This window comes from Macaca nemestrina, chromosome 17, assembly GCF_043159975.1.
Source record: "Macaca nemestrina isolate mMacNem1 chromosome 17, mMacNem.hap1, whole genome shotgun sequence".
NCBI classification, from domain to species: Eukaryota; Metazoa; Chordata; class Mammalia; order Primates; family Cercopithecidae; genus Macaca; species Macaca nemestrina.
In genome coordinates, this window is record NC_092141.1 from 68,893,456 (window position 1) to 68,921,455 (window position 28,000).

The 28,000-nt window shown below is 53.4% G+C and overlaps 2 protein-coding genes and 1 long non-coding RNA gene across 8 annotated transcripts in view; 1 reads left to right on the forward strand and 2 right to left on the reverse strand.

Annotated features, from left to right (window-relative positions):
- Positions 1-5,254: 5,254 nt before the first annotated feature.
- LOC105468630 (spermatogenesis associated 32) lies at positions 5,255-13,798 on the reverse strand. Of its 4 annotated transcripts, XM_011718829.3 has the most exons (6): positions 13,644-13,671; positions 12,606-12,641; positions 8,016-8,070; positions 7,224-7,263; positions 5,976-6,922; positions 5,255-5,375 (listed from the first exon to the last, which is right to left on the reverse strand). In XM_011718829.3, the coding sequence occupies exons 1-6, from the start codon at positions 13,654-13,656 to the stop codon at positions 5,288-5,290; spliced, it is 1,179 nt and encodes a 392-aa protein (XP_011717131.2). In that variant the 5' UTR covers positions 13,657-13,671; the 3' UTR covers positions 5,255-5,287. The 4 variants fall into 4 exon arrangements, with proteins under 4 accessions (XP_011717131.2, XP_011717137.2, XP_070939382.1 ...); XM_011718835.3 differs by lacking the exon at positions 12,606-12,641 and having other exon boundaries at positions 13,644-13,798; XM_071083281.1 differs by lacking the exon at positions 12,606-12,641 and having other exon boundaries at positions 5,976-6,943; positions 13,644-13,676.
- An 896-nt stretch (positions 13,799-14,694) lies between these two features.
- LOC105468661 (mitogen-activated protein kinase kinase kinase 14) overlaps positions 14,695-28,000 on the reverse strand; it is a 54,412-nt gene continuing 41,106 nt past the window's right edge. For both annotated transcript variants that reach the window (XM_011718857.2, XM_011718864.3), the window contains exons 7-16: positions 26,294-26,423; positions 25,930-26,061; positions 25,307-25,411; positions 22,543-22,706; positions 21,898-22,048; positions 18,915-19,268; positions 18,604-18,710; positions 18,051-18,195; positions 16,694-16,794; positions 14,695-16,348 (exon numbers count right to left, since the gene is read on the reverse strand). In XM_011718857.2, the coding sequence (XP_011717159.2) occupies positions 16,184-16,348; positions 16,694-16,794; positions 18,051-18,195; positions 18,604-18,710; positions 18,915-19,268; positions 21,898-22,048; positions 22,543-22,706; positions 25,307-25,411; positions 25,930-26,061; positions 26,294-26,423 (1,554 nt within the window). In that variant the 3' untranslated portion in view covers positions 14,695-16,183. The remainder of the gene's footprint in view (positions 16,349-16,693; positions 16,795-18,050; positions 18,196-18,603; positions 18,711-18,914; positions 19,269-21,897; positions 22,049-22,542; positions 22,707-25,306; positions 25,412-25,929; positions 26,062-26,293; positions 26,424-28,000) is intronic.
- Positions 15,521-21,329, forward strand: LOC105468653 (uncharacterized). Of its 2 annotated transcripts, XR_011615896.1 has the most exons (4): positions 15,521-15,659; positions 16,224-16,411; positions 18,625-18,843; positions 19,514-21,329. It is a non-coding gene; the product is annotated as an uncharacterized lncRNA (long non-coding RNA). The 2 variants fall into 2 exon arrangements; XR_011615895.1 differs by lacking the exon at positions 15,521-15,659 and having other exon boundaries at positions 16,274-16,411; positions 18,925-21,329.

The window sequence follows — 28,000 nt, forward strand, 5'->3', positions numbered from 1 at the left end:
CTTGGCTCATTCTAACTCCCTCCTTGGTGTTTTAAATTTTTATTTATTTATTTATTTTTGAGACAGAGTCTCACTCTTTGCCCAGGCTGGAGTGCAGTGGTGAGATCTCGGCTCACTGCAACCTCAACCTCCCAAGGCTCAAACGATCCTCTCACCTCAGCCTCCTGAGTAGGTGGCATCACAGGTACGTGCCACCACACCTGGCTAATTGTTTAATTTGTTGTAGAGATGGGGTTTCACCGTGTTGCTCAGGCCGGTCTCGAAGTCCTGGGCTCAAGTAACCCTCCCGCTTTGGCCTCCCAAACTGTTGGGATTACAGACATCAACCTCCACACCTGGCCTGTAACTTTTAATATAAAGAGTAGCAGTGGCTGTTGTGTATTGGTACATGTTATGTGCCCATCCAGTCCTTATGTCCAAAACTCGTATTTGAAAAACATTCAAAATTCATGTCCAAGGTCACATCTAGCAGTCTGGCTCTGAAGCTACAGTGCCTTGGAGCCCTGCTGGTGCCTGGCATGTCGTAGGCACTGAACATTGTTGATGATGAATAAAGTGATTCTGCCTTGAGGGGCCCTTGCCAATATCAGGACATGTTGTTTGGGGGAGCATGGGGCTGTGGTTTCTTTTGCCTTTACCCTTATGGTCTTAGGCCCCATGAGGCAGGGGAACTCAGATTTTTCCCCTCATTTTTTCTCCTCCTTTACCTTCTCCCTTCTTTTCCATCCTGTTCATCATCTATCTATCCATCCATCTAAATACCTGCATTCACCTATATACCAATCCATTGAGTTTTCTTTTCCTCTCCTCCCTCCTTCACACACACATGCACAAACACACACACACACACACACACACACACACACACACTCTGTGAGCTCTAGGGTTGTAGAGATGAGCAAATCAGACAAGCATGGAGGGATGGTTGCAAACACTGCTTCTTGCAGTGACCCCAGCTTCAGGGCAGGCAATCCCTTGTAGTTCTTCCCTGAGCACCCCCTAATTTTCTTCCTTACTCCCAGTCCTGGGGCCCTCACCTGCCAGCTGCTGGGGTGTCTCACCTGTCAAGCTGCCCCAGGAGATAGAAAGAGGTTGGAAAGGTCTTTGCACCTGTTGCATAGAAATGCCAGGGCCAGCCAGGCCTTACCCCAAACCCAGCCCCCAAGGCCTGGCCCCTGGTCCCTGCCTTCACCTCTCAGACCCAGCATCTGGACCTGACTCTGCTGGATGGGCAGCCACAAGGCCCTGGATTTCTGTTGCCCTCCTCGTGGTGTGTTCAGCCTTTGTGGCCATGGCTAGTGCTAGCTCCGTCTGGGTCAGCCGGGCAGTGTGCAGCTGCAGCCTCCCTTTCTGCATCCTGCCTGCCTGCTCCTCTGCTGGATCTCATATGAGCAGCCTTTGAGGCTGCTGTGGAGGCCTTAGAGGCAGGAAGGAGAGAGGCAGAGGGGTCCAGCCCACTCAGGTACTCAGACCTGGGACCAGGCCTGTGGGTATACGGTTCCACCTCCTCCCAGGATCCTCCACATGAAACTGTACCACAGCCCTCTATGCAGGGGATTCTGGGGAAAGGGCTAGGGCAGTGATTCCCCCCACCCCGGGTGAGGGAAAAGGACCCTCCTCCAGACCTGGTCACCTGTTTGTTCTCAGTGATGACTCGATCTCTTGGTCTTCTGCCCTCTGCAAATTACTCCTAAAACTCAACAGGGAGGCCAGGCATGGTGCTCAGGACTGTAATCCCGGCACTTTGGATGGCCGAGGAGGGAGGATTGCTTGAGCCTAGAAGTTCAAGGCTGCAGTGAGCCGTGATGGCACCATTGTACTCCAGCCTGGGTGATGGAGAGAGAACTTGTCTCAAAAACCAAAAAAAACAAAACCCCTCAACAGTAAGAAAATGAACAGCCCGATTTTTTTTTTTAAAAAAGGGCAAAAGCCAAGTGTGGTGGCTTACATCTTGAATCCCAGCACTTTGGGAAGCTGAGGTGGGAGGATCACTTGAGGCCAGGAGTTTGAGATCAGCCTGGGCAACACAGCAAGATCCCATCTCTACAAAAAATAAAAAGCTTAGCCAGGCATGGTGGCGCACACCTTTAATCCCAGCTTTTTGGGAACCTGAGATGGGAGGATCACTTGAGCCCAGGAGTTCAAGGCTGCAATTAGCCATGATCAAGCCACTGCACTCTGCCTGGGTGACAGAATGAGGCCTTGTCAAAAAAAAAAAAAAAAAATCTAAACAGGCACCTCGCCAAAGAATACATACAAATGAAAGTAAGCACATGAAAAAATGTTCAACATCATATGTTATCAGCAAATTGCAAATTAAAACAATGAGATACTATTATGCACCTATTCAGATACCAAAATCCAAAACACTACCACCACCAAATGCTGGTGAGGATGTGAAACAATAGGAACTGATTAATTACTGGTGGGAATGCAAAATGGTGCAGCCAATCTGGAAGACAAGTTTGGCAGTTTCTTACAAAATGAAACACACCCTTATCACATGATCCAGCAATTGTGCTCCTTGGTATTTATCCAAATGTTTTGAAAACTCATATCCACACAAAAACCTGCACATGGATGTTTATGGCAGCTGTATTCATAATTGCCAAAACCTGGCAACAACCCAGATGTCCTTCAGTAGGTGAATGGATAAATAAACAGTCATACACCCAGACAATGGAATAGTATTCACCACTAAAAATAAATGAGCTATCAAGCCAGGAAAAGACATGGAGGAACCTTAAACGTGTATTACCAGGTGAAAGAAGCCAACCCAAACAAACTGCATACCGTTTGATTCCAAATCATTCTGGAAAAGGCAAAACTGTGGCAATAGTAAAAGGACCAGTTGTTGACAGGAGTTGAAGGGGCCAGGTAGAGCACAGAACTTTTAGGGCAATGAAACGACTCTGTATCACACTACAATCAAAACCCATAGAACGGGCCAGGCGCGGTGGCTCACATCTGTAATCCCAGCACTTTGGGAGGCTGAGGTGGGTGGATCACCTAGAGTCAGGAGTTCAAGACCAGCCTGGCCAACATGGTGAAACCCTGTCTCTACAAAAATACAAAAATTAGATGGGCATGGTGGCGGGTGCCTGTAGTCCCAGCTACTTGGGAGGCTGAGGCAGGAGAATCGCTTAAACCCAGGAGGTGAACAGAGGTTGCAGTGAGCTGAGATCACACCATTGCACTCCAGCCTGGGTGACAGGGCACGACTCCGTCTCAAAAACAACAAACCCCCATAGAATGTAGAACACCAATAGTGAACCCCAATGTGAACTGTGGACTTTTGGTGATGATGATGAGTCAGTGTAGGTTTATCAGTTGTAACAAATGTACCACTGCAGGATGTCCAGAACCAGGGAGGTTGTATGTGGGTGGGGACAGGGGTACATGGGAACTCTCTGTACTTTCCACTCAGTTTTGCTGCAAACCTAAAACTGCTCTAAAAAATAAAGTCTATTAATTTAAAAAAACCTATGGAAAGATTAATCCTGAGAGCCCAGTGATTCTGGCTCAGTCCCCCACCGCCCCCAAGACACCCACCTCTGCAGCTACTCCTTGTCCCTCCTTCCAGTCTCCCGCCCGCTTCTCCTCCTGGCCCTGACCCATTCTGAACTGCTCACCCCTTCCTAATCACACCCTCCAGGCCCTAGGCATCTCTCTCCTTGGACCCTCCGAAAGCTGGGCAGGCTCTTGAAGATCCACAAGGCTGGGCTTTCACTTAGCAGGGAACCTGAGGCCGGGCCATGGCGCAGCCTCCCCTTCTCCTTCCCCCAGGCTTCCCTGTCCACATCCCTGTCCATCCATGCACTCCGAATCCCCTTCCTTCCTTTGCTGCCATCTCTACTCTGCCAGGAGTCAGTCTATACTGCTTGCCCTCTTGGCCTCCAAGGCCAAACCCTGGGTGGGAGGCGTGTGCATTTGTGTGCATTTTTTTTTTTTCTTCTTCTTTGAGATGGAGTCTCGCTCTGTTGCGCAGGCTGGAGTGCAGTGGTGCAATCTCAGCTCACTGCAACCTCTGCCTCCCGGACTCGAGAGATCCTCCTGCCTCAGCCTCCCCAGTAGCTGGGACTATAGGCGCATGTCACCACGCCCAGCTAATTTTTGTATTTTTAGTAGAGATGGAGTTTCACCGTGTTAGCCAGACTGGTCTCGCACTCCTGACCTCAAGTGATCTGCTGGCTTCTGCCTCCCAAAGTGCTGGAATTACAGGCATGAGACACCACACCCGGCCTTGTGTCCATATTTGGTACATGTGACTGTCAGGCACATGTGTACATGGGCATGGGTGTCGTATGCTGCTTCCTCTGTGTGTGGGTGCTGTATGTGTGATGTGCTGGGCAGCTGGTGATGTCTGTGTGCACACGTCTGGGTGATGTATGGCTCTCTCCTGCATTTGAAGGTACTTTCTAGCTCCGGCCTGTTACCCGTGGAGGACCAGTCCTTCGGCCTCATTTTCCTCCCCTTCAAACTCCTGGATACCATCCCTTCCCCATGCCAGGCCTTCCCCATGAAGAGTGCAGGAAGATCCCCCTCAGACCCACTTTCTCACCTGCCCAGTCCATGCCCAGGAGGCCATCTCCTCAGATGATCCCAACACTTCCCTGGCCTCAGGCCAAGAGGAAGCCTCATTTCACAGTCTAAGAAATGGAAGCCTCAGAGGACACCGAGGCCTCCCCAAGACCAGCCACAAGTCTTTCTTTTCTTTTTTTTTTTTTTTTTTTTTTTTTTTTGAGACGGAGTCTCACTCTGTCGCCCGGGCTGGAGTACAGTGGCCGGATCTCAGCTCACTGCAAGCTCCGCCTCCCGGGTTTACGTCATTCTCCTGCCTCAGCCTCGCGAGTAGCTGGGACTATAGGTGCCCGCCACCTCGCCCGGCTATTTTTTTTTTTTGTATTTTTTTAGTAGAGACGGGGTTTCACTGTGTTAGCCAGGATGGTCTCGATCTCCTGGCCTCGTGATCCGCCCGTCTCGGCCTCCCAAAGTGCTGGGATTACAGGCTTGAGCCACCGCGCCCGGCCAGCCACAAGTCTTTCTGCTGGCCTAGAGGGCTGGCCAGGAGGAAGTGAAGGGAACTGACCCTGGGGAGTGGACAGGTGAGAGATGGGTGGCCAGGACAAGGGTGGCATTGCCCTCTGGGGGCAGGTGGAGCTGGGGCAGCTAAAAAATGGGGTGGCAGACCAGGACACAGCAGCCAGGTGAGCTCCCTGGCCCAGGGGCATTTGCACAAAAGTCTGAGCCGACGGCCAGCACTGGAGGCTTTATTGGTTCTGTCTAGTCATTTCTCTGGGGTTGTGGGGGCTGACAGCTTAAAATGGATTTTCACCAATAATGGATTCTGTTTCTCTTTTCCTGGCGGCACTGAGCTGCAACACAAAAGAGAGAGTGTCACTTGGGCCCCAGAGGGTGGTCGAAGGAGAGGGTTGAGCCCAGAGGCCCCTCTGAAGAGGTCACTGGGGGTCAGGGGTCTTCTGCTGCTGCCTGTGTCTGGGCAGCTAAGGTTACGTTCTGTGTCCATTCACCACCAGAAAGCAAGGTGTACTGCAGTGCCCTGCATCCTCATTCTCCCCTCAAGAAAAGTGTCCTGGACTCCAGGGTTGGGGCCAACCTGTTCTCAACAGGGCAGACCCCAGCCTGAGCATTTCCGACCTCGGTGAGGCCCAACCCCCAGGGTGGGAAGCCACCTAATGCCAGCGTGGTCCTTCCCAGTTTGAACCCAGGCCCCTGTGCCCACCCTCCTTGGTCCCCAGGCTTCCTCCAGCCCTTGCCTTGGCTCTGCACCTCAGTCCACTGGAACCTTGTTCCAACAGCCTTTATGAGGTCACTGAGGTGGAGGCGTCACAGCCCACCGCATCCTGCTCCCAGGTCCTCATTCCAGTGTTCCCCACCCCTAGCCGGCTGTGTGAGGACCCCCCTATGTTCTAGCACAGCCCCTCTATGGGAGCTGTGGGGCTGGCCTCACTCACTCTTCCTTGCCTCCCTGCAGCACAGGGGATGTGGCTGGTGGCTGGAGAAGCTGCATTTGCCCTTCGATGGTGGCCCTCTTGATCCCTGGCTTGCTGAAGTCAAAGTAAGATTGAGTGAAGTTCTTGTCTTCCTGACTCCAAGATTTCAGTGGTGCCCTGGCTTCACGTGGTTTCTCTGGTAGGGCCTCTGCGTGCTTTTCTGGCTTTTGCTCCTCCGCAGTGATCAGGAGGGGCTCTGTGGAAGGCTCCAGAGCCTCCTGAGGTGGAGCTTTCATCATGTGTTCCAAACTGGGCATGTCCGTCCTGCTGGAGGAGGCCATGGCCAGGGAAGATGCAAAGGTGATTAGCTCTGCCAGGCCAATGGGTGGTGGGAGATCTGAGGACAGGAGGGGGCTTGGCTCCTGGAAGCTTGTGGCCGGAGGAGCTGAGCGGGCATCGGGGCTCTGGAGCTGCTCCTTGGAGCACAGGGCGTCAGTGGGGATGGCCTCCCGGAGCCGGGAACTGATGGGCTGGCCTGCACTGCCATTGTTGAGCTGCATGTTGATGGCCCGCTGCAGGCTGTGCTCTGAGGCCTGGATGAGCTTGTTTGCCCAGAAGAGGTGCTTGGAGGTCTGTGCACTGATGGAGTGACGGCAGGCGGACACGTGGTTCTCCTCCGTGAAACTCCCATAGTTTGAATTCAGACTCCATGGTCTAAAGGTCTGCGGCGTGGGCGGCGCCATGTTGGAGTGGACGGACTCTATCTGGCACACCAGCTGCAGGGGCTCTTCGAGGTCAGACTCCTCGTTCCAGTTGGCTTTTGTGTCCAGCTCAGTTTCAAGCTTGAGGGCTGGGTACAGCTCTGACTCCAGTAAAGCCGGCACCTGTCCGATCTCCAGTTCTGGGTCTGGGTCTGGAGCCAGGTCCACTTTGAGCTGGGGCTTCTGCTCTAGCATGTCTGCCTCCAGCTGAAATGTTTCAACTCAAAGCTGAGGAGGCAGGAGCGGGAGGTCCTGCCCCTGAGGCCCTCCCTGGCACCGAGTCCCTGCCCCACCCCTGCCCCGGGTCCTGCTCTCTTCCCCCCGCCCCCCAACCCCATGCCTGCCTCCTCTCAGAGACCTGCCTGGTGAGGGGGTGTGTGTGTGAGTGTACCCACACTGGCCTGGTACTAGGGTCCCAGGATTGTCAAGGGTAGGGGCTGATGGAGACTTAGGGAAGAGCCCTGCCACTTGCCTACCACCTCCCCATAAGAGGACACCCCCTTTTTACCTCCTTTTCCTCTTGTATCTGGTGTTGACTTAAGTCATCTCTAAGACAGAAGGAGACAGAGTGGGTGATGGGGATCTGTGGGGTGGGCGGTGGCTTCAGCGGGAAGGGGGTTTCTGGGGCCCTCAAAGCCCTCTGCCTTGTAACAGAGGCTGGCAAGATGCACCTCCCCCCGACCACCCCGCCACCAGCTGATCCCCTCCCCTGGCTGTCCCACTCCACTGCCACCAGGAAGCCTGGAGTTGTATTCTGAAACTTGAGGGGGTTTAGGAAACTCCTTGCCAACTCATGCCCCCCCCACCCCGCAAAAGAGGAATCCAGTTGGTTGGAGGTAAGGCCCAGGAATCTCATTTTTATCAAGCATTGCAGGTGAGCTGGGACAACTCACTTCGCGAATTAGTGCCCAGAACACTAGTCCCCAGCAGGGGAGCCCCAGAGCAATGTCCTCCCACCCACCTGCCCACTCTTTCTTCAAGTGCCTGCCCACCCCCGCCTTGAGCAGCTCTGTCCTCAGCAAGCCAGGCAGCTCTGAGGGGTCAGGTCCTATTCTGTCCCTGGGTGTGTCTCACCACCCCTCAGTCTTCCTCTGCCAGGGGCTGAGGGCATAAACAGAAGTGGGAGGGTAGATACCCCACGCCCTCCCCAGTCTTTTGGCCTGGACACTGGCGCCGGGGAGGTTTTGAAAATGGCAGAAGGGAGGGAGATCCTAGGTTGGGGGATTGGTGGTGTCAGGGGCGAGGCTGGAGGTCCCAGAGGGCTCGGGGGAGGCCTGTGATGATCGGGGATGGTTCTCACCGCATCTCTGCAACCTCCACTGACCCTTTGCTGCAGCATGGAAATCCATGGGTACCTGGCAGGGGAAAGGAGGTGAGGGCAGGGAGCTGCAGGGTAGAGGACAGTCCCGGAGAGATTCCAGAGCCAGCCACCTCCTCCTGCCCTTCTTTTTCTCTGTTCCCAGCTGCATTCCCTCACCCACCTGCCCCGCCCTCCTTGTTCCCTAGCCGGTAGCCATTCCTATCCTCCAGTCCTGCTCCCTCCACTGTCTGTGCCTTGCCTCCTCGGAGGCTCCCTGTTCCATCTCCTTCCCCCAAAACTGTGACTGCTAACAGTACCCCGACCATGACGGGGCGCTTCCATAGCCTGGGCACTTTACCTGCTTTATCTCATGGATTCAACACAAAAAATTAGGACAGGTCCATTTGCCCAAGGCCCCCCAGCTGATCATAGCTGAAGTGGTGACTTGAATGCGGTTTTGACTCAGGAAACTCTTAACTCCCTGGCCCCCGGCTACTCCCAGGAGCCTGTAACTGCATGGAGTCCCCATCACGCCCCACGCGAACCTTCCCCATCTCCCCATTCCTGCTCTTCTGCTGGCTTCCTTTACTCTCTCTGGATCATCCATCACTGACTCCAGGCCAAGTCCTCCACCCGGGGTGTGTGATCTGAGGTGGTGCTAGCACCTAGCCGACGATTTAGGAGCTCAGATCCCCCTCTGCAGGGGAGACTGACTCCTTGGGAACGTCCCCAGCCCCACACCCTTCCCTGGAAGCTTGTATCTTTTACTGCAGAATCTGTTTCTTCACCCTGTGGGGGTGGGAAGCACCAGGCTGCCCTGTTCTCTGCTACTCAGGACCATGCGTAGGGGTTGATGGTGGGGCCATCATGACGACCCTGCCATCATGCAAGGTGGGTCCCCATCAGCCTGGGGTGTGGCAGGAAGTGACAGCCCTGGCTCTGACTGGGAAGAATGGCTCCCAGGAAGCGACTGAAAGGATGAGAATGTACTGCAGTCTCTTCCTAGAGATGTAGCGGCTGGAGGGAGGGGTCCTTGCATGGCTGGTCCTGGGATTGGGACCATCTGCTTTAGCCTGGTCTTGGGGGATGTATCCCCCAACCCTCCACCTCCTTGATCACTACGCTTCCCTGGCTTCCTCATGTGTCTCTCTTCTCCCTCTCCAACTCCCCCTGCCCCAGGTCCTGCTGTTCGCCAGGCTTCTGACCTCAGGGCCTTTGCTCCCTTTACAAAATTTCACTGGGCAGTTTAATCAACACCCACAGCCTCAACCCCTCCATAAATGGCAGCTGGGTATGGACAGGAGAAGAAATTACTGTTGTGTGAGCCTCTTAATAGCACTGGGGCTGGGAGAAAAAGTCAGATGTTGACTCAGCTTGAGATCTCTGTGCCTGACTTGAGAATGTTCTATTAGGGATTCAAATAATATTCTGCAGTATATGAAATAATTGAAAAAAAAATTTTTTTTTTGAGACGGGAGTCTCGCTCTGACCCCCAGGCAGGAGTGCAGTGGCGCGATCTCGGCTCACTGCAAGCTCCGCCTCCTGGGTTCACGCCATTCTCCCGCCTCAGCCTCCAGAGTAGCTGGGGCTGCAGGCGCCCGCCACAACGCCCGGCTAATTTTTTTTTGTATTTTTAGTAGAGATGGGGTTTCACCGTGTTAGCCAGGATGGTCTTGATCTCCTGACCTTGTGATCCGCCTGCCTCAGCCTCCCAAAGTGCTGGGATTACAGGCGTGAGCCACCGCGCCCGGCCCTTTTTTTTTTTTTTTTTTTTTTTGAGAGGGAGTCTCGCTCTGTCGCCCAGGCTGGAGTACAGTGGCCGGATCTCAGCTCACTGCAAGCTCCGCCTCCTGGGTTTACGCCATTCTCCTGCCTCAGCCTCCCGAGTAGCTTGGACTACAGGCGCCCGCCACCTCACCCGGTTAGTTTTTTTGTATTTTTTAGTAGAGATGGGATTTCACTGTGTTAGCCAAGATGGTCTCGATCTCCTGACCTCGTGATCTGCCTGTCTCGGCCTCCCAAAGTGCTGGGATTACAGGCTTGAGCCACCGCGCCTGGCCCCGGCTCACTCTTTGTATTTTTAGTAGAGATGGGGTTTCACCATTTTGGCCAGGCGGTCTCAAACTCCTGGCCTCAAATGATCTGCCTGCCTCGGCCTCCTAAAGTGCTGGGATTACAGGCATGAGCCACTGTGCCTGGCCGAAAGAATTTCTATTTCCAGTGGTTTGTTGCTAGCACACAGAAATGGATCCATCTTTTGTATCCTGCAACCATACTAAAATCTCATGTGTTCTCATAGCTTTTTTTCCTTTTAGATTCTATCGGATTTTCTACATAGACAATAATGTGTGTGAGTCAGGACACTTTTACTTCTTCCTTTCCAATCTTGTTCCTCTTATTTCATTTTCTTGCCTAATTGCACTGGGGACAATCTCCATACAATGTTGAGTAGGAGTGTGTGTGTACGTCCTCGCTTCGTTCTGAGCTTAGGGAAAAGTGTTTAGCCTTTCATCATTAAGGATGATGCTAGCTGTAGGTTTCTTCATGATGCCTTTTATTAGCTTGGGCATCTGCATGAAGTTTCCTCTCCTAGTTTGCTTAGTTTTAATTAGGAATGGATGCTGGATTTTGCCTAATGCTTTTTCTGCATTTATTGAGAATTTTGCCTAATGCTTTTTCTGCATTTATTGAGATGATCATATGGTTTTTCTTTAATATTATATATGTATACATAACATACATTATAATACATTAACATATGAGTAATGTTATATTATTTGGGTGATAATTCTTTTATATTTTTATATTCTGCTTATGGTAAAATACATTTTTTTTTTTTTTTGAGACGGAGTCTCGCTCTGTCCCCCAGGCTGGAGTGCAGTGGCTGGATCTCAGCTCACTGCAAGCTCCGCCTCCCGGGTTTACGCCATTCTCCTGCCTCAGCCTCCCGAGTAGCTGGGACTACAGGCGCCCGCCACCTCACCTGGCTAGTTTTTGTATTTTTTTAGTAGACACGGGGTTTCACCGGGTTAGCCAGGATGGTCTCGATCTCCTGACCTCGTGATCCGCCTGTCTCGGCCTCCCAAAGTGCTGGGATTACAGGCTTGAGCCACCGCGCCGGGCCACATCGATTTTTTTTGAGACAGGGTCTCACTCTGTTACCCAGGCTGGAGTTCAGTGGCACAGTTATGGCAATCTCAACCTCCCTGTCTCAAGTGATCCTCCCACCTCACCTCTGGAGTAGCTGGGACTACAGGTGTTCACCAACATATCCAGCTAATTTTTGTATTTTTTGTAGAGATAGGTCTTGTTATATTGCCCAGGCTGGTCTTGAACTCCTGGGCTCAAGCTATCCACCTGCGTTGGCTTCCCAAAGTGCTAGATTATTGGTGTGAGCCACCGTGCCCAGCTATAAATTGATTTTTTTAAATGTTAAATCAGCCTTGCATTACTGGGATAAACCTCATTTGGTCATGACGTATTACCCTTTTAATATGTTGTTGAATCTGATTGGCTTTTTTTCAGCATTTTCACATGCATATCCATGAGGGATATTGGTGTATAATTTTCTTTTCTTTATAATGTCTTTGTTAGGTTTTTATAGGGAGGATGGCTTGAGCCCGGGAGGCAGAGGTTGCAGTGAGCCGAGATGGTGCCATTGCAGTCCAGCCTGGGCGACAAAGCAAGACTCTGTCTCAACAACAACAACAACAACAACAACAACAACAACAACAACAACAAAAAACCAAAAAAAAGAGATGAGGACTCACTATGTTGCCCAGGCTGGTCTCAAACTCTTGAGCTCAAGCAATCTTCCCACCTTGGCCTCCCAAAGTGTTGGTATTACAGGCATGAGCCACCGTGCCTGGCCTAATTTCTTACCTCAAATTCACACCCTGTATGTCCAGACTCTTAAGTGTGGCCACCACGGCTCTGCCTGTCTGACTCCTGTCTCCCTTTCTAGTCTGTCATCTCTCCATATCCCACACTCCTCGCCCCATTCATCCTTCATCCTTTCACCCAAATGAGAAACCTGGGTCATTTGTGACTCCTCCTCACTCCGAAGCTCCTGCCCTCCTACCCCTGATGCTCTCCTTATCGCCCAGTACCAGAGCCAACACAAACCCACGTCTTCCTACCCTTTGGCACTTGGTGCTAAGTGCTTTGCACATTCAATCTTCATACCTACCCTATGCCCAGTTGGCCACAGCTCTCCTCTCACAGATGAGGAAACGTGTATGAGGTCATGCAGCTATTAAGAGCAGCACACGACCCAAAGGCAGGTCTGGCTGACTCCAGACTCTGGGATGCTACTCACTGCACTGTCTTAAATCTCTTTAGTCCTCCAGTGGGACCACTGCAACCATGTCCCCCTCCAACCTGGATTTTCAATGACCCCAGAGTGAGCCTGCTACATTTCACTTGCCTCTGGTCACCCCCAAACTCCATGTGGCCTCTTGATCTGATCTCTACCTTCATTTTTCATCTCTTGGCATCCATCTTCCTGTTCCTCACCCTAAGCCAAAGCTACCCCCAGAGTACGGCAGGCTCTTCTGCACCCAATGCCTTTGCAAATGCTATTTCTCATACCTGGAAAGTCTTCTTCTGGCAAAGTCCTACTCATGCCTGAAAGCCCAATTCAAATAATCAGTGTAATCCTCTCCATGACAGACCTGGCTGTCCAATCTACGTTTTTCCTTACAGGCGTGAGCCACTGCACCCGACCTCTGGTTAATTTTTTTTTTTTTGACAGGGTCTTGCTCTGTGGCCCAGGCTGGAGTGGCGCCATCATAGCTCACTGCAACTCCTGGGCTCCAGTGAGCCTCCCAAGTAGCTGGGACTACAGGCTCATGCCACCACACCTGTCTAATTTTAAACATTTCCTGTAGAGGACAAAGTCTCGCTATGTTGCCTAGGCTGGTCTTGAACTCCTGGCCTTATGTGATTCTCTCACTTCTGCCTCCCAAAGTGTTGGGATTGCAGGCGTTGAGCCATCATGCCCACCTAATTTTTGATCATTTTTAATGCTGGCCCATGCCCTTCTGGGAGAGAGGATCCCCAAACGAAAGCCACCATTTCAGTGGGGGATCTGACGCTCCTATGGGAAGGGGAGACCCGGGGCACTAGGGGCAAACATCTTTGCTCATTGGTTCAGAGAAGAGTACAAGACACCAAGGAGGCGCTCAATGAAAATCTGCTCAAGACTGCCGCTCCTCCCTGCAAAGCCTCAAGCGTCAAGCAGGGACAACTGGATGTGATTTTTTGGATCTGCAGTTCAGGATAATTCATGAGTCGTTTCCTGTGCACAAGGCCATTGCTCCTTCTGTGGTCTCAGAACCCCTTCAAGAACCACTGACGCTGCAGGCCCTACCACAAGGCGCGCATGCGTGTCCGTGCGCGCACGCGGATGTGCACCACGGAGGGGCTGAGGCTGGGGGCCATAGTCAGGGGCACCGGGTGGGCTTTGGCGGGGGATCGACCTGCCTTTCAGGTGCCGGGGGTTTGGGAGCAGGGGAACGGGCCCCGGGCCGATTCCTGACCGCTTCCTCCGCGCCCCGCCCACACTCACTGTCGCTTTCCCCGCCCGCCCACCCGAACACCCGCCCCCGGGCGCCCGCCCGCTCCCACCTGTCACCCCCATGCAGACCGAGGCTCTGTCCTGGAGGCGGGGAGCGGGCTGGTAGATGCTGCCTCTCAGCCTCCAGTGTGCTCTTTGGCTGGGAGACTGGGGGGCGCTGGAAATATTGGAGGCGCTGGTGCCTGTGATGTCGCCGCCTCTGTGACGTCCCTGCCGCGACCCCGCAGGCAGGGAGCCGCATTTAGGTTCCGGGCGGGCGGGCGGGCGAGCAGGCGGGGGACGGCCCGAGTGAGGTGTCCTCCGAAGGCTGGGGGCCCAAAGCCAGAACCCCTCTCCAAAGACCTCGGGAGTAGGGCTCGCGCTTCCGCTGCGGGCCCAGAGCAAGAGGCAGGCGGCAGGTAAGTTTGACTCTACTGGACCGGACTTGCACCCGCTCTGCACGCCAGGGGCTCAGGGCTGCCGCCCCTTTCGTGGTCCCAGGGCCCTTCCAAGAACCGGCTAAACCAACCCAAGCTGCGCGCACACACACTTGTGCACACACGGAGTGTGGAGCCAGATTCGATAAGGCATCACGTGTGCCCCAGCTCCATGACCAAGGAACTCAGCCACAAGGGCATCCCTGGCCCCATGCAGGGCTCAGGAGGCAGCGGAAAGGGTTGAGTCCAGGCCTCAAGGACAGGAGGGGAAGGTGGAGGGCCTGTGGTGTGCATCCAGCATCCCTAGCTGGTCAGGGCCCAGAACCCATCCCTATTTCCCTTCTGGTGGTAGAGGGCTGCCTGACTTGGGCAGTGGCACAAAGCATGCAGGCTTTGTCGTCCGCCTCCTCCACCCTTCAGCCTGGCAGTGTTTGGCAAGGGACTTCCCTGATGCCACTGGGCAAGGCATCTTGCCTAACTGGTCTGAATGAATAGCCCAGAGGTGGGACTAGAAGCACCCACTGGGAGGAGTGGTGGGAAAGCAGCCCCACTCAAGGGCTGAAACAGTCCTTGTCCAAAACAAGGGGGACTTGAAAAGATCTCACCAAGAAGGCAGAGGGGCAGTTGTTAGTGTCGTGAGGTTCAGCAAGCCGGCAGGCAAGAGAGAGGACACCAATGGCCTGGAAACATTTGTCATCACCCCAAACTTTATTGCTTACAAAGAGTTCTCTACAACCCACACTGCAGTACCAACGCTGCAGTTCTTTATGTGCTGGGGGCCGCGGCTGTCTCCCCGGGAGCAGTCTGGCTCGCTGTGGACAGCTGGACAAAGGCTGTCTTGGCAAGACGTGGGGATGAGCTTCTCCCAAGGAGTCTCGGCGTCCCCCGCCCCAGGAGGTTGAGGCTAGCTGACACCCCCCTGACAATTCACAGCTGACTTAATGCTACATGAGTCCTGAGTAGCTCCCCTGGGAGAAGAGGCTAAGCTGGGGCAATGGGGAAGTGGTTGCTATTAGAGAAATCTGGAGGAGGTTTGAGGAGTCACATGCATGTAGACAGCTCAAGACTGTCCCTTCACCCCATCTCCTGGACTGCTATGCTCCTACAGAGTCACTGACCTGCCCTGCCAGAGGGCAGCCATGAAAGTGCTTTGAGGTCATCAGAGTGCAAAGTGCTGTCAGCAGTACCCTCCGGCCCGGGGCAGGGCAGGGTGAGTGTTCGTGTGAACTGTGCTCTGGGGGGTCCGCACGCTGGACGCTGACAGTGGGGCTGGGGTGCCGGAGCGTCTCTGTCTGCTGCTTTCCTTAGTATTGATCATGTCCATCTACAGACCGTTCCTGTCAGGCACATCCTGCATCACCCTTCACCTTTACAGATGAGGGAAGAGCGCCAGTGAGTCTGGGGCAGTGCTGGGCCTGAAGGGGCTCAGAGTCTGCTGCGCTGGGGAAGAGTGATAGCCAGCAGCAAAGGGGCACGTGTCTGGGGACTGAGAACCACTTCACTTACACACCTTCTTTGGTCGTTGGCTGAACCAGAAGTCAACTCAGGACCTGTGTTACAACAATCTGAAAAGTGTGGTGTATTCTAGCAGGGAGCCTTCTGGGATCAGGCATTCCTTTCCCCTACACCCGAAAGGGATGAGCTGGCCAGGTGAGGCCGGGCAAGGGGGTCAGAGGCCTCCCGTTAACCTACGGGTGGGCATACCTGCTGACCTGGTTCTGCACTGAACCCGAGTGTGGGCCCTTACACACTCGACACCCTCACACCAGCCTGGAGGGTGAGGGGCCGAGGGGCTCGCCCATCCCTTCTGACCCAGGCTGGAAGCTGCTCTCCCCTGTCTGCCAGCAAATGGTCACTGATCCAAGCGGGCCAGGCCAACTCGACTGGAGCAGGGCAGAGAAGATCCTGTTTGTTTCCCGAGGGAACTCCTGCCGTCCTCCTCTGTCTCCTCACGTGGCAGAGTGTTTTCTCAGCAGGGTGGGGCAGGACTCAGGTGGGAAATCCTGGGAGGCGTTCTGCTTGCCCCCACCTTGCTGCTGCCAGGCCCTGGTCCCACTGCTGAGCCGGGGGCTGGCAGATCCCTGGGAGCGGCTGAGCCTGTGTTTCAGGGCAGCATTGTGCGCCGAGCAGGAAGGCTGCTTCCGGCAGCGTGGAGCCGGCAGTGGAGGGTGGGGTTAGGGCCTGTTCTCCAGCTGGCCATGCTTGACCCTCCAGCTCCAGGCGAAGCTGCCATCAGGGGCCAGCGTGCACTGCAGGTCGATGCCCGAGTCTGGCACCTCCATGTCATAGCGAACAGGCTGCCCATCTTTGGTCACCAAGCTGAAGGCTGCGGCTGGGATCTAAGGGTGGAGCAAACCAGTGGGCTGAGATCATGGCATGGGGCTCAGAAGCCACGTAGAAAGGTAAAGACATCTCCCTCCAGCCAGACTGGCAGCCCTAAGGGCACTGTCTGTCTGTCATTCCACAGGACTCAGAGAATCCCACCCAGCCCAAGTGTGGGTCTGGAGGACCTCTCCGTCCCCACTGCCAGTCTTACTTTGAGGCCCTGGGGGACGTCGAAGGCCAATTCCACGTATTCCCTAGAGTGCCATTCTACTTCTTTGAAAGCCTTCCTCCTGGAGGGTGGGGCCAGGTGCACTGGCTTCTGGGACTCTGCTGGTCAAGAGAGTACCTGCACCCCTTACCTGGCTGCTGATGCCAGTGGCGATGTCTCCCACTTTGACCCGGTGGAACTCCCGGATGTGCAGGTGTTCACCATTGAGAGACTGTATTTGGACTTTCACACCTAGAAGGCGGGCAAGGTGACAGTCAGGAGAGCGGCTGCTGGCTCTCCAAGGACCAGGGTCCTGGCAGGGGCTGAGGGAATGTTTTTGTTAAAAGTCACTCTGCCCTTAATGTAGAGGGGAGCAGGTCTGGTGTGATGAAGCAGCAGAGATAAAATTTAGGCTGGTCTAAGCACAGCTGCATTTTTGTTTGTTTTTGAGACAGAGTCTTACTGTGTCGCCCTGGCTGTAGTGCAATGGAGCAATCTCAGCTCACTGCAACCTCTATCTCCCAGGTTCAAGTGATTCTCCCGCCTCAGCCTCTCGAGTAGCTGGGATTACAGGCATGTGCCACTACACCCAGCTAATTTTTATATTTTTAGGAAAGATGGGGTTACACCATGTTGGTCAGGCTGGTCTCGAATTCCTGACCTCATGTAATCCACCTGCCTTGGCCTCCCTAAGTGCTGGGATTACAGGCGTGAGCCACCACACCCAGTCACAAAGTTGCATTTTATAAGAAAAATAAAAAATTCAGGCTGGAACAGCCCTCATGTTATATACACCTGCTAGTTCTTCCTGGCCGTCAGCACCTGGGATCTGGCCTGTGCATTGCTAAGAGCTGGGGTTGGCTCCTATGGGGAAGTAGTATTTCAACTTGGTTGCAAAGCAGAAAGGAACTGAACACAAAGATCCTTAAATTAGATTATGGGCAATTTAGATTGTTCCCCGAGTTGAAGTGGCCTCTGGCCTGCTGCCATGAGTCACACTTGCCCTGGAGAGCAGGGCACTCCGATCTGAATATGCCCTTGTTCTAGCAAAGCCACATCATAACCTATGCAATCAAGCTTGAAAACGAAAGAATTTTATGTTGTCTTTCTCATTTGACCTCAGATCTCAGAGGGGGCTCCTTTTGCTGAGTTTCTGATTAAAATGCTCATGGGTCCTGTTCCTTTCCCTTTAGAAGAGATTAATTGCTCAGTTTCCTGACTCCAGGTCAAGAGAGACTACCCTCCTCCCCAAGCTAGGGGAACCTTCTGGGACTCCATCAGCCGCCAATGAGGGGATAATGGTCCCTCACTGCCCAATCAGGAGAGGCTCATGGGTGATGGGGACCTTTGCTTGAAACCCAACTTACTGGCCAGGAACCTCTGGGACCAGGCGCCTTCCTCCCTCCCACTGTGCCAGGGGAGGGGAGACACAATCCCTCAATGGCTGTCTAGCTCCAGGCAGATCGGCTGCCATGGGGGCTGCTGAGCAGGTGGGAATTGGACTGTACCATTGAAATAGCTTGGGGTGTCGGTGGGCCGCCCCCGGGCCAGCACCATGTTCCAGCTGGAGCTTCGAGCCTCGGCCTGGCTGCTCCAGGAGTGTACGCCTGAGCTCAGGGTGTCCCGCGAACTTTGAGAGGCCTTTGATGGGTTCTGAAACAACAGGATTGGGTACGGATTCAGGGCCCTGGGCTCCAGGATCCATTTCTGGCTTGGGTCTCATTTGAGGCAAAGGGGCACTGCTCATGCCCTCAGCTGGAGGAGGGTAAGGGTTGCCTCCACAGGGGACCAAAGCCTGCCTCCCCATTATCTCTGGTGGCAAAACACATTCCCTAATCCCAGAAGGGTAGATTCCCATGGTTTCTCTCACTCTGAACCATGACCACCTCCCCCGACCTAGTGAGGACCCCTACCAGAAGGAAGGGGTGACCCCCATCACCCTCCCTTTACCCACTACTTGCAGAGTCCATTCACTAGCTGGACGCAAAGCTATTTGCTCTGTGCCAGGACCGGGAGAACCACACCCCTGGAGCCATGGCTGCGGGGCCACAACTGACTCACCTTCTCGCTGTCATCTGACAGGGAGAGGCTGTCGATGCTGAGGCACGAGAGAATTTGCTCCTGCTCCTCCAGAGAAAATGGCTGGGACAGGCTGTTCAGGAATAATTCTGCAGGGAAAAGTGGAAGAAAATGGCTGTGAAAGACTGGGAGGAGGCTGGCTGTGTTTTCAGGGGTTCTTCCTGCACAGTCTGTAGAAGCTGAGCTGCTGGGGAAGGGGCTGGAAGAAAGCCCACACCGCAGGTAAGGAGAAGCGCTGGCCTCCCTCCGCGGCCAGTGCTTGGGGCCCCAGCTGCAGCCATGGTTGCCCGTACCTATTTCCAGCTGCTGCAGTTCCTGCTCCGGGAAGGTTGCTTTCCGCTCTGGTGAGCTGGGGTTTCTGGCAGGGGCTGGCTCCAGGGAAGACAGAGGTAAGGGTTCCCACATCCCAGACTCCTCCTTGCTCAAAGTCAAGGGAGGAGACTTGTTTGGCTCTGGGGGCTCTGGTGGGAGAGGAGGCTGGAGCTTAGGGGCTCTGCCTGTTGTCTCCTCAACTGGCCGAGGCTCTGGGGCCCTTGGCGAAAGCTCCCTTGGCTGGGCATGGAGGGTCTGGTGATAATTGGCTTGATTTGGTGGTGGATGTCTTGGTTCTTTATATTCTCCCCTCCAAGGGCTCTTCAGACCTCCCACTAGAAAACAGAGAGGACAATGGTGAGGGGAAGCGTGCTGTGCACAGGCTATCCAGGCAGGAGCGGCCTCTCCTGAGTGCAGAAGGGCTAGAGGCGAACAGAGGGGAGGACCTGCCCCAGGCCACCATGGGAGGTGACTTCAGAGGGCAGCGTGGTGGTCTCCACAGGAGACTTCCTCAGTAAGATGGTCCCAATATAACAGGGATAGGACTGGATTTCTGTCTTTAGTTCCGTTTTCCTTCTAGGTGTCAGTAGCAAATTGAAAAACTACAGAATCAGTTCCAGAGGACTTTGTTAACAAGAAAGAGAAGATTGAAAAAAGCCCTGGGGCTACACCAACTCAAGAGCTCCCAGGCAAAGTGGCGTCCTGGACCTACCATCTCTCCTACCCCGTCCTCAGTCAGTACTTCCCCAGGCACCGTTGGTTCTGGTGTGGGGCGAGTTCAACTCTGGGACCACCCTCATCCTTATAACTACCAGCTGTCTTTGGTGAGGTGCAAGATCTCTCTGGTTTTATTTCATTTTCATTCCTATAATCATGGCCTTTTTGTGCCCATCCCTCAGGTGACGTTCTATTGTGTTTGATGTATCATTTTTGATTGGGTTGTGTTCTTGCAAATGTGTGTTGTTTTATTTATCGATTTTTATTTTTGTACTTTTTGTTTTTTAAAGAGACGAGGTCTCACCATGTTGCCCAGGCTGGTCTCCAACTCCTGGGCTCAAGCGATCCTTCCACCTCAGCCTCCTGAGTGGCTGGGACTACAGACGTGCGCCACCATACCTGGCTATTGATCAGTTTTTAGTTTACCAAACATTACCATCTGGGTTCCATTCTGTGTCGGGTTCTCTTTTCACTCAGCACCATGGCTTTAGGATCTGTCCATGCTGCTCTGTGAACACCGAGTTGCTTTAACTGCTTGGTGCTCCATGCGGCATCCTTTTTTGTGTCTCTGTCCTCCCAATGAGGGACCCCACTGTACCCTACTCCCCTCCCACAAAGGAAGCTGTAGCGCGCATCCTCAGGCGTGTTCCCATATGGATCTGTTGGCATTCCTTTGTCAGTGCACCCAGGGGTAGCGGTCCTGGGTCTCAGTCTGCAGACATCTGCCTGAGTGCAGCCAGGCGCTCTCCAGAGTGGGCAGCCTTGTCCACATGCCCATCAGCAGCACCCGAGGGGTCCCAACAGCCCCACATCCCACCAACTTTCTGCTTTTTTCCAGTCAAATGGCTCTCGAGTGTTACCTGGCTTCATTTATTTATTTTTTGAGTCAGGGTCTCTGCTGCCCAGGCTGGAGTGCAGTGGTACAATCGTGGCTCACTGCAGCCTCGACCTCCCAGGCTCAAACAATCCTCCCACCTCCTGAGTAGCTGGGACTACAGGCATATGCCACCATGTCTGGTTAATTTTTAAATTTTTTTTGCAGAGAAAGGGTCTTGCTATGTTGCTCAGGCTGATTTTGAACTCCTGGCCTCAAGTGATCCTCCTGCCCCAGCCTCCCAAAGTGCTGGGATTACAGGTGTGTGCCACTGCTCCCGGCCTCTCTTTATTTTGTATTCTTGGATTCCTAGCGAGTTTCAGCCCCCTTTACACATCATAACCCTTGTGATATTAGTAAACATATATTTCATCTTTAACCCCATTTCTGGCACATAACTCCTAAAAGCCTTACTCTCCAAAGTGATCTCTTTCTATGTACTAATGGATTGACTGAAGGCTGGCAGCCCCTAGGTAGCTTCAGGATGGAGGCTGGTCATCCGAGAGACACAGGCAGGATTAGAGGGCTGGGACTTTCATCCTACCATCCCACATACTGGGAGGGAAGGGGGCTAAAGGTTAAGCTGTTCGCCAATGGCCAATGGTTTCATCAGTCATGACTTTGTAATGAAGCCTCCACAAAAACCCAAGAAGACAGGGTTCAGAGAGCTTCTGGTAGCTGGGCACGTGGAGGTTCCTGGAGGGTGCCAAGCCCTAGAAGCTCCGCGCTCCCTCCCACATGCCTTGCCCTATGCATCTCATTTGTATCCTTTGTAATATCCTTTCTAATAAACTGGTAAATGTAAGGTTTCTCTGAGTTCTGTGAGCCACTCCAGCAAATTAATCGATCCCAAGGAGGGGGTTGTGGGGTCCCTGATTTATAGCCAGTTGGTCAGAAGCACAGGTAAACACGTGGGCCTGAGACTGGCATGGGTAGGGGGCACAGTCTTGGGGATCAAGCCTTCCTGTTGCGGGCTCTGACACTGCCTCCAGGTAGATAGTGTTAGAACAGAACTGAATTAGAGGACACCCAGCTCGTGTCTGCTGCGAACTGATTGCTGGCTTGGTGGGGTGGAAATCCCCACACATGTGGTCACAGGAGTCTTCGGGTTGATTGTAGTTGAGTGGGAGAATGGAAAAAGCACTTCGAGTTTGTATGTGAATTTTCTCTTTCCCATCTCCTGAGCGCTGCCTCTGCGTCAAGGCGTGGTACTGCCACAATCTCCCAACAACCCCGAGGCTGCTGCACCCCCTACTCCAGAGGGGGAAACTAAGGCTCTGAGGGGTACCTTGCTCTGGACCTGTGGCCACCTGTCTCCTGTGTCCACCTCTGTCCTCTGCCCCCCGGGTCAGCCAGCGCGCGGCTCCTCTTACCTTGCTGTAGTGCCTGGTTCACCTTCCCTGCCAGCTCCGCTGCAGACGCGCGGTGGACGGGCTCTTTCTTCAGCCCCTCTTGGATGGCCTGGGCTGTGAGAGGGGCACAGGAGGCTGGGATCTCCCTCACAGGCGGAGGCTCGCTGGCAATCTGGGGCACAAAAGACAACAGGTGAGGCCTGCCTTCCCTCATTTCCTGATACCCGGCTGTTACTGCTCTCTGTGCAACTCCTGCCGGCCCCTGCTGCCACTGTGCTGGGGTCTATCACAAGGAATGGAGGGGTCTGGGCTACAGTGAGGGCACTTTTCCCAGGACAGGGACACATGGAGCCCGTAAAACAGGCCAGAGCCAGGCAGCAAGATGCCCATAGCTTCCAGGCCCGGCCCGTTAGGAGGCAGGTGGATGGGGCCCAGGGTATGGACAGAAGAGAGTTCTCACCTGCCATAAACTTGGTGAGCCTCCGCAGCTGGATCTCCCTTTGTACCCCCAGATTTGGGTGGCAAGTATTTGAATTAGGATCCCACATGGATGACCAGGCCTCCCCTTGCTCCAACTGCCACCGCAGAGCAGCCCCTCAAGCCTGCGGCCCGGGCCCCAGGGCCCTGCAGCTCCCCATGTTGGCCATGCCGGGTGCCGTCACCGACCTTGAGGCAGAGCGGCCCTCGGAAGAACTGAGTCCAGGGGTGGCAGCCGTTGAGCATGTGCAGCATCATGCAGCAGCTGCTCCAGACGTCCACCTTGGCGTCGCAGTGCCTGCCCAACACCACCTCCGGAGCCATGTGGGTCTCTGTGCCAGGGATGTAGTCCCCTGAGAAGGCGGATAAGACATAAAGTCACCTGGAATGCTGATGGGCAGGAGCCTAGGCAATGGTCACCCCAGTTAATCCTCGGGGTATCTTAAATTTGTCACTGTTAAAGTACGTTTTATTTTATTATCTTTTTCGTTCTTTGAGACAGAGTCTTGCTCTGTCAACCCAGGCTGGAGTACGGTGGTGCGATCTTGGCTCACTGCAACCTCCGCTTCCTGGGTTCAAGCGATTCTCCTGCCTCAGCCTCCTGAGTAGCTGGAATTACAGGCATGAGCCACCACGCCCAGCTAATTTTTATATTTTTAGTAGAGATGGGGTTTCACCATGCTGGCTAGGCTGGTTTCAAACTCCTGATCTCAGGTGAGCCACCCACTTCGGCCTCCCAAAGTGCTGAGATTACAGGCATGAGCCACTGTATCCGGCCATGTTAAAGTACTTTAAATACAGAAATAACATCTCCAAGTCAAACTTGTAGGGAGGAGCTAGGCGGGGACTCTGCTGGGAACTTGTACCAAGCAACAGAGCACCCATGATATGGACTCTGCCCTTTGGACCAAACCCTTAAAGTGTTTTTTGAAAATAGGGCAGGGGCTGGATATTACAAATTAGGTTGTAGAAGGTTAATTACTGGTATGATGTTCCTGAAATACCAGTAAGTGAAATTTAAAAATCATAATAGAAAACTTATTTGCATAAAAGACTGAAAGAATAGATGGCAGATGTGAACAGTGGTTTTTTTTCCTGGTGATCTGTATTTGTAATTTTTGCTTAGCTCTACTTTCTTCAAAAGATATTAGAAAAAAGGGTCAGGTAGTGGCTCATGCCTGTAATCCCAGCACTTTGGGAGACTGAGGTGGGAGGACCGCTTAAATCCAGGAATTTGAGACCAGCCCGGGCAACATACTGAGACCCCATGTATAGCTACAAAAAATAAAAAAAAAATGAGCCAGACATGGTGGTGCATGCCTGTGGTCCCAGCTACTCATACTCAGGAAGCTGAGGCGGCAGGATCACTCGAGCCAAGGAGCTTGAGGCTGCAGTGAGCTATGAGTGAGCTATTGCACTCCAGCCTGGGTGACAGAGCAAGACTCTGTCTCTAAAAAATAAAAGTTAAAAAAAATTAGAAAAGATACATTTTTTTTTTTTTGTAACAAGAAAAAGCCCACTAAAGTTATTTTAAAAGAGCTTAAGACAACACGGGTGAGGTCAAGTGTCCACATTCAATTTACATGTTCAGAATTGTCAACACAGTCCTTCAACAACACACAATCATATACTTCCCAAAGATTCTTTTTCTGTTGGTCAGAATGAAATCATTTTATCCTTTTTTTTTTTTTTTTTTTTTTTTTTTTTGAGACGGAGTCTCGCTCTGCCGCCCAGGCTGGAGTGCAGTGGCCGGATCTCAGCTCACTGCAAGCTCCGCCTCCCGGGTTCACGCCATTCTCCTGCCTCAGCCTCCCGAGTAGTTGGGACTACAGGCGCCCGCCACCGCGCCCGGCTAGTTTTTTGTATTTTTTAGTAGAGACGGGGTTTCACCGTGTTAGCCAGGATGGTCTCGATCTCCTGACCTCGTGATCCGCCCGTCTCGGCCTCCCAAAGTGCTGGGATTACAGGCTTGAGCCACCGCGCCCGGCCCATTTTATCCTTAATGCTATAAATGAAAAAAGCAGGGCACAAAATTGTGTTATAATGGCGCTAACTAGACACAGGAAAAACAACAGCCTGGAAGGAGTTATCTAAAATATTCATGATTCGGTCAGGCGCAGAGGCTCACGCCTGTAATCCCAGCACTTTGGGAGGCTGAGTGGGGCAGATCACCTGAGGTCTGGAGTTTGAGACTGGCCTGGCCAACATGGCAAAACCCCGTCTCTACTAAAAATACAAAAATTAGCTAGGCATGGTGGCAGGTGCCTATAATCCCAGCTACTCAGGAGGCTGAGGAAGGAGAATTGCTTGAACCCAGGAGGCGGAGGTTGTAGTGAGCCGAGATTGTGCCACTGCACTCCAGCCTGGGTGACAGAGTGAAACTCCGTCTTAACGAAAACAACAAAAAAATTTGTGATTCTCTCTCTGGGTAAGAGGAATGGTGAGAATTCTGTTCTCCACCTCTTTTATATGCTTAACTCTATACTTCACAGTGGGCATGGATTATTTCAATAATCAGAGGAGTTAAAGAAAGATATTTCACTGGCTTTAGAGACCAGGCCCCTTGGTCAGCCTGCCCACTGTGCTTCCAGCCAACTGTGCTCAGAGGCGCAGGAGAGCTGGGGTCACAGGCTGGCAGTGCACTCCCCTTAAAAGGCCAGACAAGAGGCGGGGGGAGCCATGGGGCCTCCAAGGCAGAAGGCCTGGGACCTAGCGAGAGTCAACAGCCTTTCCCTCTCTTCCCTGTGTACAGGAGCATCAGCGATGAGCGCCTGACATCCATGATCGCATTTCCGCCTAACAAAGAAACCCCGATAATCATCCAGACTGGGTGCGGGGCTTAAACACACAGGTGGACCTAAGTGTTCACATCTCAGTTCCCATTCTGGAAAGCATGGAAGGCATTCGGCGAATGAATGCACTGGGGGGCACAGCAGTTGGTGGGGGGCCTTACCTGTGAGCAAGGACTTCCCCAGGCCATCAGGTTGAAGACACACAGCATGGCCAAAGTCGCAGAGGGCTGCATGGCTCCCATCGCTGGACAGGAGCACGTTGTCAGCTGCCAGGCCGCCCCGGGGAGGAAGAGGAACAGGTGAGTCATGCCGGGTCCCAGCCCACCCTGGCTTGGTTTGGCCTGCCCTCCAGTGATGTAATTTTCTGGCTGACCCTACGTGGCAGCTGCTGCTTCTGATTAGTTTCATCAGTTGTGGAGGAAGGGAGGAGGGTATCGGTTCAGGCTAGAGGCAGACAGGATCTCTGAGGGCAAGGGGACAGGAGCAGGGTTTACTCTGGGGGAACGCTGCCACTCTGCTCGCCTGCCCCAACCCCGTACCAGGGGTCACCACTGGATGGGAGCTTGACCTTCAGTTCTCTGTTGCCACCATCTACCAGAAACTATAGTGCTTGGCTAAGGGGTTGGAGAACATCATTCCCCTTCCTACAGGCAGAGTCCTGTCAGCCTGACTCAGGGCCTGCTACTGGAGATGACCAGGCTAGCCCAGAACTGAGAGGAGATCAGGCAGGATGGTGTGAGAGAAGAGCCTGCTGGGGACCAGGGCCGTGGGGCCTGGGCCTTACCTTTGACGTCCCCATGCAGAATCCTTCGTGAGTGGAGGTATTCCAGCCCCTCCAGGGCCTGGCCCAGGTAGTAGAGGGCCCGGTCCTCTGGGAGACAGCCCTGCTCCTTGACCAGCTGGCCCAGGGAGCCACCTAGGAGAACAAAGGCCAGGCTATACCTGGGACTTGCTCGAGCCTCCATGCCAGCCAAGGGCAAGAGCACAGGGCAGGTGGTGGAAAGCAGGGTCATAGGGTCAAGAGGTTAAAGGTGGAAAGCAGGTCACTGGTCCAATGGATGGATCAGTGACCAAGGCCAACCTGGGCAAGACTCAGGAGGGAACCCTTGGCACTGAATTTGGAGAAAGAGTGGGACCTGGCTCCTTACCTTCCAGCAGCTCCATGAAGATGTTGACCCAAGGCCCTTCCCTCACAGCTCCATACAAAGGGACAATTCTGGGTGAGGTCAATCCTGCACATGCCATCAGTTCCTCCGCCCGAAATACTTCCAGCCGCACCTGCAAGGGCCCAGAGGCAGCTGTGAGACAGGAAGAGGGGACCAGAGCTGGGTCCCTGACATCCTGTCAGGACCCCGGTGCTCCACACACAGAGGCTGCTGTTTCCAGTGGCTATGCAGGGGCCCGGGGGGCCTGCTGGACCCTCAGAGCCTAAATATCCCGTGCCCTTGGTATCAGGAGCAACTTCCTGAACTTAATTAAAGTTCTGGAGTGCTGCCCATGTGCAAAAACAGCCGCATAAAAACTACATTCTGGGCCGGGCGCGGTGGCTCACGCCTGTAATCCCAGCACTTTGGGAGGCCAAGGCGGGTGGATCATGAGGTCAGGAGATCAACACCATCCTGGCTAACACGGCGAAACCCCGTCTCTACTAAAAAATACAAAAAAAAAATGAGCCAGGCGAGGTGGCGGGCGCCTGTAGTCCCAGCTATTGGGAGGCTGAGGCAGGAGAATGGTGTGAACCCGGGAGGCGGAGCTTGCAGTGAGCTGAGATCACACCACTGTACTGCAGCCTGGGCGACAGAGCGAGACTCCATCTCAAAAAAAACAAAAACAAAAACAAAAAAACTACATTCCAGCCGGGCGCGGTGGCTCATGCCTGTAATCTCAGCACTTTGGGAGGCTGAGGCGGGTGGATCAAGGAGATCAAGGTCAGGAGATCAAGATCATCCTGGCCAAAACCCTGTCTCTACTAAAAATATAAAAATTAGCTGGGCGTGGTGGCATGAGGCTGTAATCCCAGCTACTCGGGAGGCTGAGGCAGGAGAATCGCTTGAACTCGGGAGTCAGAGGTTGCAATGAGCCGAGATCGCGCCACTGCACTCCAGTCTGGCGACAGAGTGAGACTCCATTTCAAAAAAAAAAAAAAAACAAAAACCACCCCCGCCCCCCAAAAAAAACCAAAACCCTACATTCCTCATCCAGGCTGCTGGCACGCTGTCCGCCCTCAAATCTGCCAAACACAGAACATTTTTTCCTCCAGCTAAATGGGCGATTTCTAGGATGTGGGTCCTTTTGCTAATCACCATCCATGTCTACTGTCAGAAGCCAGGCTTCTGACTTATCTGATGGTCAGGAACCAAGATTTGGACTCCATCGGGTGCATTTTGTTTTTCTTTTCTTTTTTTTTTGAGACAGAGTCTCGCTGTGTCGCCCAGGCTGGCATACAGTGACGTGATCTTGGTTCACTGCAACCTCTGCCTCCCGGGTTCAAGCGATTCTCCTGCCTCAGCCTCCCGAGTAGCTGGGACTACAGGTGTGTGCCACCATGCCCAGATACTTTTTGTATTTTTAGTAGAGACAGGGTTTCACCATGCTGGCCAGGCTGGTCTCAAACTCCTGACCTTGTGATTCACCCGCGTCGGCCTCCCAAAGTGTTAGGATTACAGGCGTGAGCCACCGCGCCCGGCCTCAACACTTTTCTTAACTCTTGTAATTATTTGTTTCTTTCCCAGAGGACTAAAACATCCACATAGACAGAGCAGTGTGTATTCTGTTTGCAGCTGTCTCCCAGCATCTGGGAACCTAAGGAGGCTTCTGCGGAGGGGTTTGGCCAACTGCCGACTGGCAGGTCTGGG

Coding starts and splice junctions, on each gene's coding strand:
- LOC105468630 (XM_011718829.3), bottom strand. Junction 7,264..8,015: donor GTGGAGGTTGCAGAGATGCG/GTGAGAACCATC, acceptor CTTCTGTCTTAG/AGATGACTTAAGTCAACACC. Junction 5,376..5,975: donor CTGCAGGGAGGCAAGGAAGA/GTGAGTGAGGCC, acceptor TTTGTGTTGCAG/CTCAGTGCCGCCAGGAAAAG.